This window comes from Capra hircus, chromosome 7, assembly GCF_001704415.2.
Source record: "Capra hircus breed San Clemente chromosome 7, ASM170441v1, whole genome shotgun sequence".
Taxonomy (NCBI): domain Eukaryota; kingdom Metazoa; phylum Chordata; class Mammalia; order Artiodactyla; family Bovidae; genus Capra; species Capra hircus.
The window spans coordinates 69,842,674-69,860,702 of record NC_030814.1 but is presented as its reverse complement, the minus strand read 5'-3'; the positions used below and the strand labels follow the sequence as shown (position 1 = coordinate 69,860,702).

The window sequence follows — 18,029 nt, the reverse complement described above, 5'->3', positions numbered from 1 at the left end:
GAATGTCTTATTTCTCCAGCACCATTTATTGAAGAGATTATCTTCACCATTGAATATTCTTGGCATCTTTGTCAGATATCTGTTGATTGCATATTTATGGATTTATTTCTGGGATCTTGATCCTGTTACATTGACCTATTGTCTGTTTTTATGCCACTGCCATACTGTTTTGATTACTATGATTTTATAACGTACTTTGAAATTAGGGGGCTTCCCTTGTGGCTCAGCTGGTAAAGAATGCACTTGTAATGCAGGAGACCTGAGTTTGATCCCTGGGTTGGGAAGATCCCCTGGAGAAGGGAATAGCTACCCTCTCCAGTATTCTGGCCTGGAGAATTTCATGGACTGTATGGTCCATGGAGTCACAAAGAGTCAGACATGAATGAGCAACTTTCACTTACACTTTCATTCTGAGGAAAAAGAACAAAGTGAGAGGAGTTACACTTCATTTCAATCTATAGTATAAAATTAGGGAAATTAAACAGTATGACACTGGTGAAAAAAAACAGACAAATGAATAATTGAAACAGAATATAGAGCCCAGAAATAAGTTAGTATATACTTTCAACTAACATTTGCCAAGAGAACCAATAATACTCAAGAAGAAGAGACAGTCTCTCAATAAATGGTGCTAGGAAAATTGAATATTCACATGTAAAAGAATGAAACTTTTTGAATCAGCATTAGGTATACCTATGACCCTTCTCTCTTGAACTTTCCTGCCACCTCCCTCCCTATCACATCCCTTAGGTTGTTACAGAACCCCAGTTTGAGTTCCCTGAGTCACACAGCAAATTCCCATTGGCTAGCAAATTCCTGTTGGCTAACAAATTCCTGTTGGCTATTTATTTTAAATATGTAATGTATGTTTTCCAGGTTACTCTCTCCATATGCCCCACCCTCTCCTTCCTCCCCTCTACCATGCCCATCAGTTCAGTTCAGTTCAGTTCAGTCGCTCAGTCGTGTCCGACTCTGTGACCCCATGAATCGCAGCATGCCAGGCCTCCCTGTCCATCACCAGCTCCCGAGTCTGTTTTAATTTTTTGTGTGTGTGCTTTTTTTTTTAATTTAAATTTTAATTTTAATTTTTTTTACTTTATTTACTTTACAATACTGTATTGGTTTTGCCATACATTGACTTGAATGTTTCATTAATGTGATACATCAGGCTTCCTAGGTGGTGCTACTTGTAAAGAACCTCCCTGCCAATGCAGGAAACCTAAGAGATGTGGGTTCAATCCCTGGGTGGGGAAGATCCCCTGGAGGAGGGCAAGGCAATCCACTCCAATATTCTTGCCTGGAGAATCCCACAAACAGAGAAACCTGGAGGGCTATGGTCCATAGGGTCACAAAGAGTCAGACAGGACTGAAGCAGCTTAGCAGCAGAAGCAGCAATGTGATATACCACATTGATTGATTTGCATATGTTGAACAGTCCTTGCATCTGAGGATAAATTCCACTTGATTATGGTGCATGATCCTAATAATGTGTTGCTGAATTTAGTTTACTAGTGTTTTGTTGAGAATTTATATTCATCGAGGAGATTGGCCTCTAGAATTCTTTTCTTATAGTGTCCTTTTTGGTATCAAGGTAACTGGCCTCATAAAACGAGTCAGTGATTTGTCCTTTCTCTTTGATTTTGGGAAGAATTTGAGAAGAATTGGCATTAATTTTTCTTTAAATGTTTGCTAAAACTCACCAGTGAAGTCATCTGGTCCTGGGCTTTTCTTTGTTGTGAGTTTTCTTGAGTGCTACTTCATTCTCTTTGTTAGTGATTAGTTTGTTTAGATTTTCTATTTCTGATTCAATGGTATTTAGCATGTTTCTAAGAATTTTTCAGTTTTTTTGTAGATTGTCCAGATGGTTATAGTTGTTTATAGCAGTTCTTATGATCTTTTGTATTTCTGTGGTATCAGTTTTAATGTCTCACCTTTTTTAAATAATTTTATTGATTGGGTTCTCTCTCTCTCTATTATTATTATTATTTTTTTCCTAGCTAAACATTTGTAAATTTTCTAAGGGCCAACTTAATTGGCTAATATTTTTCCTATTATTTCCCTGTTCTTTATTTTATTTATTTCTGCTATAATCTTTTTTATTTTCTTCCTTTTGTAACATTGGGGCTTACTTTATTCACCTTATTCTAGTTCCTTGAGGTGTAAAGTTACTTGTTTAATTGTTGCTGTTGTTTAGTAGCTAAGTTGTGTTTGACTCTTTTGGATCCCATGGACTGTAGCCTGCCAAATTCCTCTGTCCATGGGATTTCCCAAGCAAGAATTCTGGAGTGGGTTGGGATTTCCTTCTCTAAGGAGATCTTCCTGACCCAGGGATTGAACCTGTTTTTCCTGTATTGACAGGTAGATTTTTTTTAAGCTCTGAGCCATCAGGGAAGTCCAGCTGCTTAATTAAGATCTCTCAATTTTCTTGATGTGTGCATTTATACCTAGAAACTTCCCTATCAGAAATGATTTTGCTGCATCCTAAAAGTTTTGGTATATTGTGTTTTAATTTTTGTCTAACTCAAGCTATTTTTTATTTCCTGTAACATTTTTTCTTTGACCCATTGGTTGTTTAGAGGAGCGTTGTTTAAATTTTCATGTATTTGAGTTTCCTCAGTTACCCTGCTGTTATTGATTTCTAGTTTTGTACCACTGTGGTCAGAGAAGATACTTGGCATAATTTCAATCTTATTGAATTTTTTAAGATTTGTTTTGTGGCCTAACATATGATCCATCCTAGAAAATGTTTCAAGTGCTCTTGAGATGAATGTGTATTCTGCTGTTAAAATAGTTCCAACCAAAGTTTATTTTATTTCAATAGCAGAAGATAGAAGGCCACGATCAAGGTGTTGTCAGGGTTGGTTTCTTCTGATGGCTGTGAGGAAGACTCTGTCCCATACTTCTCTTCCAGTTTCTCATTGTTTGCTGGCAATCTGACATTCCTTGACTTGTAGGTGCATCACTTCAACCTTAGTTTTTTCAGCACACGGTATTCTAACTGTGCTGATGTGTGTCTGTCTCTGTGTTTGAATATCCCCCTTTTATAATGATATCAGTCTTATTGGACTAGAGCTTACTTTAATTACCTCATCTTAACTAATTACATCTTCAATAACCATATTTTTAAATAAGGTCACATTCTGAAATACTGGGGGATAAGACTTTAATATATGAAGTTTTGGGGGACATGGTTCAACCCATAACACTATGTCTGTCCAAACAGGAATCATTATATGGATACTTTTCCATGATTTGCTTTTTTAGTTTATTGTGGACACATTGCCATGCTGCTATATACAAATCTACAGATTTTGGTAATGCTCTGTAGATTACATTACAGTAATGTAGTTAGCCTCTCATTGAATGATGTACTATTGGACGAGTTTCTTTTTTACTGTTACAAATAACTCTGAAAAAAGCATATTTGTATATACTTTATGTAAGCATATTTCTTTTTAGACAGAAACCTATAAGCAGAATTAATAAGGCAAAACTTAGGCATTTTATATTCTGTTAGATACAGTCAAGTTTTCTTATTTTGAACTTTAGACCTTTCTTTCTGACCGCATATTGCCCCTGCCCCCTCCACAGTGTTACACAAGCATCACATACTAAGCATTTGCAAATCTTTATTTCTTGTAACTTATTTCTCATCCCTCTCCTTTGCCCTCTTCTTGCCCTGTCTATTCCATGTTGTTGAATAGTGGGACTTTCCAAGGGGCTGACAAGTAAACAGAGGATAATTTTTATTTTGTTTTTACTTTCAATCCCCTCTGCCTTTCATCTTTCTTTTACATAACACTGCAGGGAATTTTCTAAAGTACAAATTGGTTAATATTGGACTTTTGCTCAAAAAAACCTTCAGAAGTTTTTCTTTGAAGTCAGCCCTAGATCACTCTTCCTTCCCTTTTGCCTACCAGGCTCTTCACTCTGTTTTGAGTCATACTAAATTAATTTTTAATTCTAAGAACCTGGCCACTTTTTCACCCTTCCTCACCCTTGTGTAGCATTTTCCTTTTGCCTGAAAGGTTACCCTTACTCTCCCATTCCCACCATCAATCTAGAAAATGCCTTCTTATTCTTCCATTAATTTCTCTGATTCTCAGTTTTTCTATTTAAAAATAAAGCTAAAAATAACACCTGCATCTTGGTTTTGTAATGCTTCAATGAAATAATCCTATTTAAATTTATCATCACACAGCCAGGCACTCAGTAGATGTTAAACCTTCCTCAGTTTTCTTTGTGAGACATTTTTGTGACATAAATCACAAAATCATTAGTAATTAAAAAAAAATCAATCACCATGTAATACATGGTGAAATATCTATGTTCAGTAAATGTAAATGTAGATCTGAGTTGAATGGATTGGGTGAAACCAAGATTTGTGATGTTGATTACATTCCTCAAATCTAATAGATTGTTTGGTAGGTCTTGGTGGTTTGATTTTCTAAACATTTCACTATATGCCCTGTGTACCCTTCAGTCAATCTCAGTGGTTTTGATAAGCCTGATGTGACTTATCTTAACAAAACCAACCTATCTGCTGGTAATTGCTGCAACTTCATTGTGTACTTCTCCTCAGACATCTGTTGTATAATACCTTCCAACCCTTTTTTGGAAACAGTGGTAAAAATTACTATTCTGTAACTTTCAAAATATTCTTTCTTTCCTTTTTGATGACTATCTACAGACTCCTGGAGTATTCTTCATCTTTGCCAGTATCTTAGTCCATTTGGACTGCAATAACAAAAATACTACAGACTGGATGGCTCAAACAATGAATATTTATTTCTCACTGTTCTGGTGGTTGGAAATCCAAGGTTAGGGTTAGGGTTAGGTCTGTAGATCACCTGGTTCCTGATAAGAACTCTGTTCCTGCCTTGCATACAGCCACTCTTGTGTTTTCACATGGTATTAGGAGCAAAGCAAATCTCTGGGGTCTCTTTTATAAGGGTGCTAATCCCATGATGAGGACTCCACCCTCAAGACCTAATCACATCTCAAAGGCCCCACATTCTAATACTATCACATTGGGAGTTAAGATTTCAACGAATGAAATTTGGGGGTAGGGGACTACAAACATTCATTCTAACAGCCAGGAGTCCTGAAAAACCCTTCTGCATGTTCACTAAAGATCCTCTGATAAAATTCTTCATAGCTGGAGATAAAAACTTGCTGTAAGCCACTCAGTTTCTTTTGCTCATCCTTCTCGGGCTTCATTTCCCTCTTTGTCTTGCTTGCTCAGTCTTTTTGTTGTGATTCATCCTTGACTAGGAAGATGGAGACCAGTGGGTGGGTAAGTACTTCTGTTTCCTTTTGGCCATCTGTTCATGCTGTACAATCTGAATGACTTCCTTCTATTTTTCCTGATTTCAAGACACCTTAGAATTTAAAAACATATCATGGTTAAGGGTTCTGGCAGAAAGGAATGTGCCTGCATGAGATACTCTTAAATCAAGGCTTTGTTTAAGGTCTCACACTGTGACTTTCTGTATGCTGTATACCACCCTCTGAGCTTTTCAGGAGTGACACAGCTCTCTATTTCAGAGCCCTCATGCTGTTGTTGGGTGATAATGCTATATTATAGTATTATCTGGTTATAAAGTTGAGCAGCTTGTGAAATGCTTTTTCACAAACGTATGATATACGTTTCACAAATGTATGGTGTATGCTCAACTTGACCCAAGAGTAGTAGTACATCAACAGTCTTAATTTTACTGAATATAATGCAAAACTAGGGTTTATGCTCTGAGAGGCCCTTTATAGTGCAGAACATAGTATGAGGTAGATAGAAGGGGCAACAGAGCAGGGGATGATTCTAGAAGGTGTTAGTATACGTTCCTTCTCTTCCAAATACTTTCTCTTTGACCTTAAGGGGAACATGATTTGATGAGCTTCAGCTTTCTCATCTGTAAAAAAATATTCTATAGTTAAAGCTACACTGCCCCCTTGCCCGGTTGATAGAAAAATCAAATAAGGTAGTCTCTGTACTGTTAATATAAAAATAATGAGAATAGTTGGAGAAGGCAATGGCACCCCACTCCAGTACTCTTGCTTGGAAAATCCCATGGACGGAGGAGCCTGGTGTGCTGCAGTCCATGAGGTCACTGAGAGTTGGACATGACTCAGCGACTTCACTTTCACTTTACACTTCCATGCATTGGAGAAAAAAATGGCAACCCACTCCCATGTTCTTGCTTGGAGAATCCCAGGGACAGCAGAGCCTGGTGGGCTGCCGTCTATGGAGTAGCACAGAGCTGGACACGACTGAAGTGACATAGCAGCAGCAGTAGCAGCAGCAGCAGCAGCAGCAGCAGCAGTATTAATAATAAGAGATAATCTGGGATGTCTTTCTTGAAGAAGTGGTTGTGAGGAACATGTATAGTCAGAGGGAATATATGTAGGAAGAAGGAGAAATGTGGAGGTAATGTGAATCAGTTTGCTTTTGCTCTGTCTCTTCTACCGACCCCAGGAAAGCATCTGCTTAGACATCATCTGTATCTCTTATGAGGCCAGAGATAGGGAGTCATACTGTCTACAGATTATATTCAAGATGCTGGCTTCTGGCCTGTAAATTGAGGGTAAAACTTTTCAGATAAGATGACATTCCTATGTTGAGACAGCTGTGTGATGTCCAAGAAAGGTTGGGCACTGAGGACTGTTTTTTTTTTTTTTTTTTAATTTATTTTACTTTTATTGGAATATAGTTGATTTACAATGTGTTAGCTTCAGGTGTACAGCAAAGGGATTCAGTTATACATATACATATATTCATTCTTTTTTAGATTCTTTTCTCATATAGGTTGTCACAGAATATTGAGTAGAATTCCTTGTGCTATGTAGCCCTTGTTGGTTATCATCTTATATATAGTAGTGTGTGTATGTTTATCTTAAGCTCCTGATTTATCCTCCCCACCCAACACTGAATTTTCTTTTCCTTATTCCTTCCACAGGTTGGTGAATTCTGGCCTTACGTCAGGTTGTTGTCCAGCCCTATCCTCAGTGCTCAGTACAAATCAGAATCTCACCCACCTTTACCTACAGGGCAATGCTCTTGGAGACATGGGGGTCAAGCTACTCTGTGAGGGACTCTTGCACCACAACTGCAAGCTTCAAGTGTTGGAGTAAGTCTCTTAGCTTATTATGGTGATGGGAATGCATAGTGGCCCCAGGGAATGGGGTAGTTTGGGAGAATGATGAATCTATATCTGAGAAGTGATAATGTCTTCCTAGGGTTTGGATTATTACAGGATTATGGTACTGGGAGGAGTTGTACTTTTAGATAGTGTAAAGGTAAATACTAGAGTTCCTTGGGGTTGGTATGCACTTTTGTTTTAGGAAAATTTGTGGGGAGACACAGAATTTGGGAAGAACTGTTTCACAAACTGCTCTTACTAATTTGATCTGCATAATCTAGTAGATTGGAAAAAATACTCTCATTTGAAGAGAAGAGAATAACTCTTGGCATATAAAGCAGTTCAAAGCTTGTTAATCCTGAGCTTTCCCTACATTTGAAACATTACAGGCTAAGATCTGTGAGACCTGTGTAGGATAATTATGGGGACATTTTTAAAAAGTCACCTTCTTTCTTGCAGGTTAGACAACTGCAGCCTCACATCACACTGCTGCTGGGATCTTTCCACACTTCTAACTTCTAACCAGAGCCTGCGAAAGCTGAGCCTAGGCAACAACGACCTGGGTGATCTGGGGGTCATGCTTCTCTGTGAAGTGCTCAAACAGCAGGGCTGCCTCCTGAAAAGCCTGAGGTAAGTGTGCCCTGCAGAGATTTGTATGGCAGGGCTCACAGTGCTAAAGAAAGTTTTTGCAGTTTCCAAAATCCAGGACGGCTTCATTTGAACTCTGGGCAAGGTTGTTCAGTTCAGTTCAGTTTAGTTGCTCAGTCTGAAGGCTGAACCTTGTCCAACTGCAGATTTTTTTTTTTTTTTAATATATACTGTGTGTGAGTCATGACCTCCATATTCACCTTCGTCCAGATGTTTGGAACAATAAAATTTTAGTTGGGTGTGAAATATTCCTGAAAGAAACACAATTCCCAATGAAAGCAGCTAAATAGAATTATATTTCTATACAAGGTATTGTACTTTGTAAAATTAGACCCGTCTATTGTAAAAGTCCTTGCATAGTAGGGTGTTGTGCATCTCGTTTATGAGAATTTCTAGTTGAAAAGTGCTCCAGCAACATCAAGATCATAAATTCGTAAAATCTGGCCTATCTTCAGGGTTTTGGGACCATCTGCTCCCTTCCATCATCACTGATACCACTAAGCCACCCATTGATTACCTCTCTAGTAAGAGCTTCCTAACTCTTTGTAACTTCTGCTAGCATTGGTAATCACATCCTTCACTAAAGACATTTCCTTCAGTTGGTTTTAGGGACAACATACTCTACTCTGAATTTTCTCCTATTACATTGGCTATTTCTGCTCAGTCTCCTCTGGTTTCTCTTCATCATCTGACCTTTGCATGCCGAATACCCAGAACTCAATCTCTGAGTTAATTTTTCTTCTCTATACTTTCTTTCTTTTTTTTTTTTTTTAAATATCAACTAGTCTTCTGGTTTGACCACATATGTGCTGTACCCCTCCCTCCAGTTCATATCTCCCTGAATTCCATGTCTAAATGCTTGTCTCACCTTTCTGCTTCGATATCTAATAAGCCACCCAAACCTGACTTGTCCAAACCCAAACCTGTGCTGTTCCCCTCTGTGTAAAATCTGTTTCTCACCCATCTCAGTCAATGGCAGCTCAGTCTGAACTGTTTAGGTGCAGAAAGCCTTGTGTTGTCTTTGGCACTTTTTCCATTGGCATGTCCTTTTAACTCTGTTTTCACAGCATGCCCACTCATTGACCACTTTTTGCCAGCTTCACATCTCCTTTCCTGGCTCAAGCCATTGTCACCTCTTGTCTGGACTGTCCTGGTGGCATTCTACTAGGCTATTCTGCATCTAGCACTGCAGACGGAGGGTATAGCTAAAACGTGAGTCAGAGCATATCACTCCTACTAACATGCTTGTTTCACAAAGCAAAAGCCACAAACTCATGGCAGTGTCTAAGGCCCTACGTTATTCTGCTATTTCTGTAGTCATCTTCTAACCCTAGTTCCTTCTCCATTCACATTGTTCTTTTTGCTGTTTCAAAAATCTCTGTCACCTCCGACACTATACTCTTCCTGTTCTCTCTGCCTGGGACTTCCTACACTTTGATGTCCACATGTCTTATTCCTGTGAATCCTTAAATTATTTGCTCAAAGGTCTTTTCTGTGAGTCTGACTATAACCATCCTACTGAAAATAGCAACCCAGCAATGCCTTTCCTCTTCTCTGCTTATTTCCCTCCACTGTGTTGAGAAACATCATATATCATTTTCTTGTTTACTTATTATCTATATCTTTAGGACACTCTGGAGATGAGGGACAAGCTCAACACAGACTGGGGAATCCATGGATGTAGTCAACCTGCCTTGTGAACTCAGGCTGCCATAACAGAATAGAATAGTCTATATGCCTTAAACAAATCATAGTCATTCATTTCTCATAGTTCTGGAGGGTGGAACATCCAAGATCATGGTGCTGGCTGATTTGGTTTCTAGTGAGAGCTTTCTTCTGGGCTTGTTGTATTCTCATGTGGTACACACAGAGAAAGACAGACAGAGACAGAGACAGAGAGAGAGAGAGTACGTGCTATGGTGTCTTTTCTTATAAGGGCACTAATCCCATCTTGAGGACTCATACCCATGAACTCATGTAACCCTCATTACATCCTGAAGGCTCCATTTCCAAATACCATCACATTGAGGGTTAAGGCTTTAACACATGAATTTTGAAGGAACATAAACCATCCATAACACATCCAAATCAAGATTGCTAGAAATGATACAAGACAAATAGCATAATACAATTTAAGTTGTAAGGGAGATTAAAAAAACAAAGAGAGATGGAAGAAGAACTCATATCATTGATAGGTGTACCAAGCAATTACAATATGTGGATTTTTTTTTTTTGGCAGAGTGGAGGAGTGGGCTGTGGCTTGTGGGAACTTGTTTCTCTGACAAGGAATTAAACCTAGACCACAGGAGTGAAAGCACTAAATCTTAACCACTGGACCATCAGGGAATTCTCAATGTGTGGGCTTTATATGGCTCCTGATTAAATTAATATAATATAAAATTTTTATCAGACCATTGAGGAAATTGAAACACTGATTTCACGTATATTGATATGTGAAAGTTATTGTTAACCATTTTGGGTGTGATAATTGCATTGTAATTCTCTCTTAAAAGTTGTTTCATTTCACACATTGATATATTTATAGATGCTTGAACTGCTGTGCTTACAATAATCCACTGATGTGAGGAGTCGGGTGGGTTTTAGATGAAACAACACTGTCTATGAGTTGTTAACTGTCAAAGTTAGATGGCAGGATTAATTATACTATTCTCTTTATATTTGCATGTTTAAACATTTCCAAACTTGAAGGTTAAAAATGTAACAGAAACCACATTAGGCATGATGTGCAGCACTGGAAAGCTTAGAAGTGTGAGGTTAAGAGAGGAGACGAGATTTTTAAAGGAAAAATGAACTCTGAAAGTGTTCATTTGAAGAGTGTAATCCAAGGCTCTCTTTTTGCTTTTATAGGTTGTGTGAAATGTATTTCAACTATGATACAAAACGTGCCCTAGAAACACTTCAAGAAGAAAAGCCTGAATTAACCATTGTCTTTGAGCCTTCTCGGTAGTGGCGGAAACACTCTGTCATTCGGGTGTAGACAAGTGGTAGTGAGCATTCCTCCTTCAGCATTAAGATCATCTCTGCAATTCTTCTGGTCCAGTGAGGAAGAGTGAAAACTTGCTGATGGTCCTTCTGCCTGGTGAATGTGAGACTCTCCTTTACCCTTAGGTTGAAGACACAGTGCAGTAAGATCATCAAATGATACAGTTCTGACCGCAGCGGCTCAGTCAGAGGATGTGCTCCTCTTGGTGACCTCATGTATCTAACTCATTCAGGAAGACACTTTTTCTTTCTTTTTCTCTTTTTACTCTAACTCTCCTTTCTTTTGTACCTCTCCTACTTTTTTTCTTTGACTATATCATCTTTCCTGCCATCTTTCTCTTAACTGACCATAACAGAATGAGTTAACTATATATTATGCTGCAATTTTGTGGCAGCAACTTATTTATTTTTATTTTTTGAACTGTTATATATTCTAATAAAATAATTGATGTTTATTATATTGTAGCTGGTTGGAAATTTTGAAAATAGAAAAAACTTTATTGTATTTATTGAGTTAAATTGTTTCCTTTCCTTGGTTTTAAGAGAGGGTGCCTAGAAAGCCTTTTACTTATTTATCTAAACTACTAAAGATAAATTAAATTGCTTCATGTATTTACAAAATCTCTTTGCCAAATGATTCAATTGTAATGAATGAGGAAAAACAATCCCTCTAACTCTGATGGTTGAAATTTCAGTTCTGGTAAGACAGGAGATTGAAAATCATGCAAAGGAAAATTTTAGGGTAGATGGAGCCTATATTCATAAATAGAAGTATTACATACAAAATGCATTTTGCCTTCAGTTTTAAGAATTTGTCTTGGATTTATCTCATCACAAGAGCATTTCATCTATCACACTTCACATAGCATTAACTCATTAATATGTATTGATTAATTACTTTTCCACACATGGAGAAACTCTCGAACCATATGGAATTGTTCAAGATAGGAATATTACTTCCTTTTTCAAGTGAGTCATCTAGACCTTGCTTGTCAAAGTGTAGCCTATGGATTTCTGAAAAGAGTGAAATTTAGTCACTCAATCATGTCCAACTCTTTGCAACCCCGTGGAGTATAGACGTCCAGGCTCCTTTGTCCATGGAATTCTCCAGGCAACAATACTGGAGTGGGTTGCCATTTCCTTCTCCAGAGGATCTTTCAGACACAGGGATCAAAACTGCTTTTCCAGATGAGCTAATTTTTTTCATGTTAAGACTCTTTCAATAGGGAAGCAGTATGTAATTTATATTCTGATGCAAAGTCTTTGTCTTTGTCTTCTGTAGGACCAGCACTTTTGAGTAACTCTAGTCTCAATATTTGTATTTTTGCATCTTAGTAAAGTGAGGTATTGCAGACTGCCTCTCTGCTGAAAATACCTTGACATTCAGGATAAAATATAATTAGAAACAGACAGCTAAGCTGGAAAGATAGAAAAATTTCTGTGCAATAGGATTTCAAAATTGAATTAAGAGTTTACCTCTAAAAGGTCAAGAGAAATATCTGAATAAAGACCCCACAGTATAACTATTAACTTGGAAAAATCCATGAAGTTTTCCTCACTAGGAGAGCTAAAAAATTAGTAAAGATGATGGATAGAAAATCAGTATGCAAACATCAACACAAGCAGTTGGAAAGAAATCATTCTTTCCAATCATCATAGTAAAAATTAGGTCAGGCATGAAGCAGCAATGGGTGCTAAAACCTAGAAGGAAATTTAAATGATGAGCAGGATTCTTATGTAGTCTGAAATTATCTTTTTACATTGGCTAATCAGTTCCAGAAGAAAAATACTAACTATATAAAAAGCAGAAACTAGACAGTACCCTGATGGTATAATAACAAATATCAGGGAGGGCAGATGGATGCCTTCTTTTGGGTAAGATGACTTGAGGAGAAACTGATATCACTATTGTGTGTTTCTGGTTGAGAACCCAAAATTTAATTAGCAAACACCATACAAACTCCAAATGAGGAAGTTCTATGAAAAGGGAAAGGAGACTATATTCTTCAAGAATGTCAATGTCAGTGTTAATAATGGGTAGATGTTGGGGTGAGGAAGTTATTAAATTATCCTTCAAACTGTTCTTATTCATGCATCTTTTATGTACATATGATGTTATTTCCAAATAAAAAGTTTAAATAATTAAAAAAATGGTATTTCTAAATACCTGCAACTTAAAATATAACAAAATCCTATTAATCATAGCAATAAAAGTTATTAAGTGTACAGGCAAAAGAAAAGCAAAGATAATTTTTGTCACCATCCAAATCTACAAAGATTCATCCACTGTAGTCATTGACCAACAGTGCACTCTGTGCTTCAGACAGAGGAAATTAAAGATGACTATAAGATGCTTTGTGTGTGGGCAAACAGGTTTCTTAGTTAGATGTATCTCAGGAAGAATTTTAATAAACCCAGTTTCTTTCATCTTACCTTACATAAAAAAGCACAGTAATCATTAACTTGAGATATTTTTTCTGTATGACTAGCAATAATCTTTTACCAAGATGTATTCTTAGCTATACTCATTCCCTAAGGCCTTCAGTTTTAAGAATTTGTCTTGGATTTATCTCATGTATACTGGCTTCTTCCCCACCTCTTTGGAGCAGTTCCTCAGAGGTATCTGAGAGGCTATCTCCTGGACTAAAGTCCTCAGTGAGATCTTGAATAAAATTTAACTTGTACATTTTTCTTTCAGTCAATATTCACCTGGAATAAATTTCTTAAAAATAATGTAAAAATCATACAAAAAAGACCTGAATGAATGGAGAGATTGAGAGATATGTGATATTCATGGATGGGAAGATTCAGGAGCATTCACTGCTCATTATTCCTCCCCTCAAACTAAAATTCAATGCAATTGTTATGAACATACTGACAAGAGATTTCCACAGAATTGAGCAAGATAATGTTTAAATGAATGTGAAAAATAAGAATCAAAGCATATCTGGGAGAAACTCAACAACATAGCAGAACTTGCCACACTAGAGATTAATAACTAATTGATGTAATATAGACAGGATAGAATTCATGCACAAGCATAGGCATGCATGGAAATATGATTTATGACACCAAAAATGTTGAGAAAAGCAAAGACTAGTCAATGAATCTGACCGGGACAAGCAGCCATGTATATAGAAACATTATATTTCTGCCTTATATAATATAAATAAATTACAAATATAATGAAAACACATTTTAAAAACAAAGCTATATGTACAACAATGTGACTACAGTTAACAATACTGAATTGTATCCTTGAAGTTTGCTAAGAGGGTAGGTTTTAAATGTTCTCATCTCACACAAATACACATATATACACAAAAGGAAAAGTGCAACTATGTGAGATAATGAATACGTTAATTAGGTTGATTGGGATGATTGTTTCACAATGTATGTATGTGTGCATGCTCGGTTGCTAACTGACTCTTTGTGACCTCATGGACTGTAGCCCACCAGGCTTCTCTGTCCACGGAATTCTCCAGGCAAGAATACTGGAGTAGGCAGTCATTCCCTTCTCCAGGGTATCTTCCTGATCTAGGGATCAAACCTGGGTCTCCTTCTTAACAGAGAGAAAAGCCACATTCAAGAATACTGGAGTGGGTTGCTATTTCCTTCTCCAGGGGATCTTCACAACCAAGGGATTGAACCCTGGTCTGCATTTGCAGACAGATTCTTTACTGTCTGAGCTACCAGGGAAGGCCATTCAAGTCTTACATCAGCTTACTTTTAAAATTCATTACTCAGTTAAATTTATTCCAAACTCAGTCAATCCTGACAATGCACAAAACGCTTTTCTCAGGGTCCACTTTCCAAAAACCTTCCCATCATTTTCTATATACATCACTTAATTTGTTTTCTATTCAGAAACAGTCAGCTTTAAGACAGAGTTACTTTCTTCTCCCTTAATAAAATACAATTCGATTCCTTATATCTTCTTTACTGAAAGCACACATTCTACTTTCTTTAAAAGTTTTTTCCACATTAAGTTCACCTTTCCTGTTAACAAATTTGTAACAGAATAAGGTCTTATTTGATCTCTAGTAAATATAGGTACAACAGAAGTTCTGTACTTAACATTGATTATTCTAAAGACATGTCTATATTAATCCAACAAGCCTAAGCCACGTTTTGTACTAAATATGAGTTTAGTACTGAATATTTTCCAGATGACATGAACCTGAAATTTATTCTGGCCAGATTATTTTCTGTTTCTGAGTATTTGTATAAGCACTCAATTTCCTTTAAGCCAATTAAATAGAACTCTTTTGAATTAATTTTTGGCAATACCATGCAGCTGTAACACACATACAAATTCTTAACAATCACACACGCACAGAGGTCTCATAGTCCCTCTTACAAAATTTCAGCCTTGAGTCAGGTACAATATCATAAAACTCATCAGTTACAAACTGTTGGATTGCAATTAGGCTTCTGGCAGATGGAACAAATCAAACTCATTTTTCTAGATGGCTAAATCTTTTTACTAATATTTACAGAAAAGACTGGCTTACCTGATGGTACAGTGGTAAAGAATCCACCTGCCAGTGCAGGAGAGGTGCGTTTGATCTCTGGGTCAGAAGATCCGTTGCAGGAGGAAATGACAACCCACTCCAGTATTTTTGCCTGGGAAATCCCATAGACAGAGGAGCCTGGAGGGCTACAGTCCCCAGGGTCACAAAAGAGTTGGACATGACTTAGCAATTAAACAACAGAAAAGACTCTTAGGATTTCTATTTATCCTTGACAAGTCAAGTTCTAAGTTATTTTACTTGCTTTTCAAAATTTGTCTTGAAAAGGTGTTGGAGATAAAGGTTCCTGGGAAGACCAGGTAGGACATTTACATCTCAAAGGTACAGGCAAATTTCTTCTTGGTTTACTTTATTTCCCTTTTGTTTAATGCTTAGAACCCTCTTAAGATAAATAGGGAAGATTTGGGGAGTGGTAAAAGGATTGATGGGCTTTGGATTATTTTTGAAGCCATACCTTTGGTCCTATAAACACTGCATTTGTAAAATAAGGACAGTTTTTTTTTTTTTTCTTTTCCTTTTTCAAAGAATCGGATAGCCACTTCAATGATTATCAAAGGACTGATGCACCCATTCACCTATGGTGTAAGATTTTACATTCCCTCATTTAGCTTAGGGGAGAAAACGTCCCCTCCAAACTTCCATCAGGCTCCAAATATCAACTATTGTTAGTCAAACTAGTGACCTCTCATTTTGGTACTCAATTTACAAACATTTTTGTGGATCTTCTCTAAGTTTAAGAAATTTGCACCTTGTATTTAGATACTCTATATAATCATTTTGACTTGACAATCATTGGCTGGATATCTTCAGCCAAGCCCAGAACATTGATATTCCACATTGCAGGGTCCATTAAGGCTTCTATTTTAGCTTCAGATTTCGTCTGTTCCTTTTTATCTTCTGTTAGAACTATTTGGTGATGAGGTTGGTTCCCTTGCCCCTTGAGAAACAGAGTGGCCCCTAACATAGTGTCATCCCACTAAAGGGATGGGAGAGCCAGACACAAACAGAAAGAAATTTAGAAACAATCAGCCATTGATGCTGCACAAAAGGGCTCCAGGAAAGTGTGCCCCTGCCTCTCCCTGACACCCTCATTACATATTCATTGTGATTACTAAGGTTTCCAGTTCTTTGGGTTAATTCTGAGAGGTTGCTCCAGAATCTATAGGGAATTCTATCAAGCGGTCCATCACATCAAAGACTACCCAAGGCTTGACATTACTTAGGTAGGTGGTATCTTTAGTCAGAGCCACTTTTTGATTCCTTCAGTCTTCTGTTTGCAAAACTATCAATGGCCCAGGGGCCACCCATCACTCTCTGGCATCTGGGGCATTCTTTCTTCCAATGTGCTGCTTGTTTGCCAGGGGCACCTTGATCGCAATCCTTCCTCCAGTGCCCTTTTTGTCTGCATGGAGTACACTAGTCCTGCCTGGGTACCTGTATGTTGACTGGTCTTCCAGGGCCAGATTGGATCAGAAAAATCAGCTTCCCTTTTGTGGCTCTCTGAGCAGAAAAAGCCACTGCCAACATTTGGGCCTTTAAAATATTTTTCTGGGTGCATTCAGCATTTAAGGCCATATGGTTATTATTGAAACTGAATAAGCTAATTGGAACAACTCATTCATTGAAGTGATTCAGAAATCACTTTCAGAGTTTTGTGCCTGAGGTCTGGGGAAGACTGGCCTATGGAATCCAAAAGGGCCTGTCCTTCAGGAGAGGAGGAATCTGTTTGTATACTTTTAAAAAATCTCCACTTGTCTCCTTTGGAATACCACAGGATTTTCATCCTACCCCTATTGGACCTCTTTTGCCTTTTCATATTTAACAAGTTTTACTGTAAGTTTCTTCATACCTTCTATTAAAAAGGTAATCATATGGTCCCATCTATTTCTATCAATTGAAATCACCAAGTAATTCCATTGTGGGTTTTCCTCATGGATGGCCTCATTCGCTACTAAGTATACTGAATGGTCCTGTAGGGTGGCTCTATTAAAATGTCCTCTATGTACTTCCTGGATTTATCCCTCCAAGTTACACATGCCTTAAATTCTTTTGGGGTTCTATTACCTAAATGCAAGGCCATGAAAATTTGAACACAGTGTACTTCACTCCACTTTCAATTTCCTAACTGATATTGTGGCCAAACTGGGTGACATAACTTAATAAGTTTTTCCCTTCTTAATCCCTGTTGTTCAAATTGTTCCTAGTCCTGGAATATCTGGCCCAGAGACCTATCAGCCAGAATTGATGCAGCCTGATCCATTTTAGGGCCAAAACTGAGGTGATGTCATTAGCTGTGAAAATTGGTCAAGAATTCCACTTACTATTATAGATACTGTCCCTTCCAAGGCAGTCTCCCAACCAGGTACTAGTGAAAGAAACAGCACAGAAGGTAAACCCAATGGTGCTGACAATGAGCTGGAGTTGGTCTAACTGGTCTCCACTGAAAGAAAACCTTTGCAGGTAGAAAAAGCCTGTCCAGGTGACCTTGCTTGTTGCTTGGCGGCATCTTAAGGTTGCTCTTCTCAATAGTCAGATTTAGCCATTTCAGTCATTTTCTTGTGTTCCCTCGGTGCTAGGGGTTGTAGCTACTTCCTTTTGCCTTTCCCTCCTTCAATAGCTAGTTAATAATTCCTTATAATAAGTTCTTTCTTTTAATAGAGACACAGACATAGAGAACGAACTTATGGATACCAAGGAGGAAGGGAATGGG

The 18,029-nt window shown here is 37.7% G+C and overlaps 1 protein-coding gene across 1 annotated transcript in view; it reads left to right on the top strand.

Annotated features, from left to right (window-relative positions):
- Nucleotides 1–11,244, top strand: part of NLRP3 (NLR family pyrin domain containing 3) — a 47,608-nt gene extending 36,364 nt beyond the window's left edge. Inside the window, exons 9-11 of the mRNA XM_005682796.3 lie at nt 6,954–7,124; nt 7,596–7,766; nt 10,653–11,244. Coding sequence (XP_005682853.1) covers nt 6,954–7,124; nt 7,596–7,766; nt 10,653–10,752 — 442 coding nt within the window. The 3' untranslated portion in view covers nt 10,753–11,244. The remainder of the gene's footprint in view (nt 1–6,953; nt 7,125–7,595; nt 7,767–10,652) is intronic.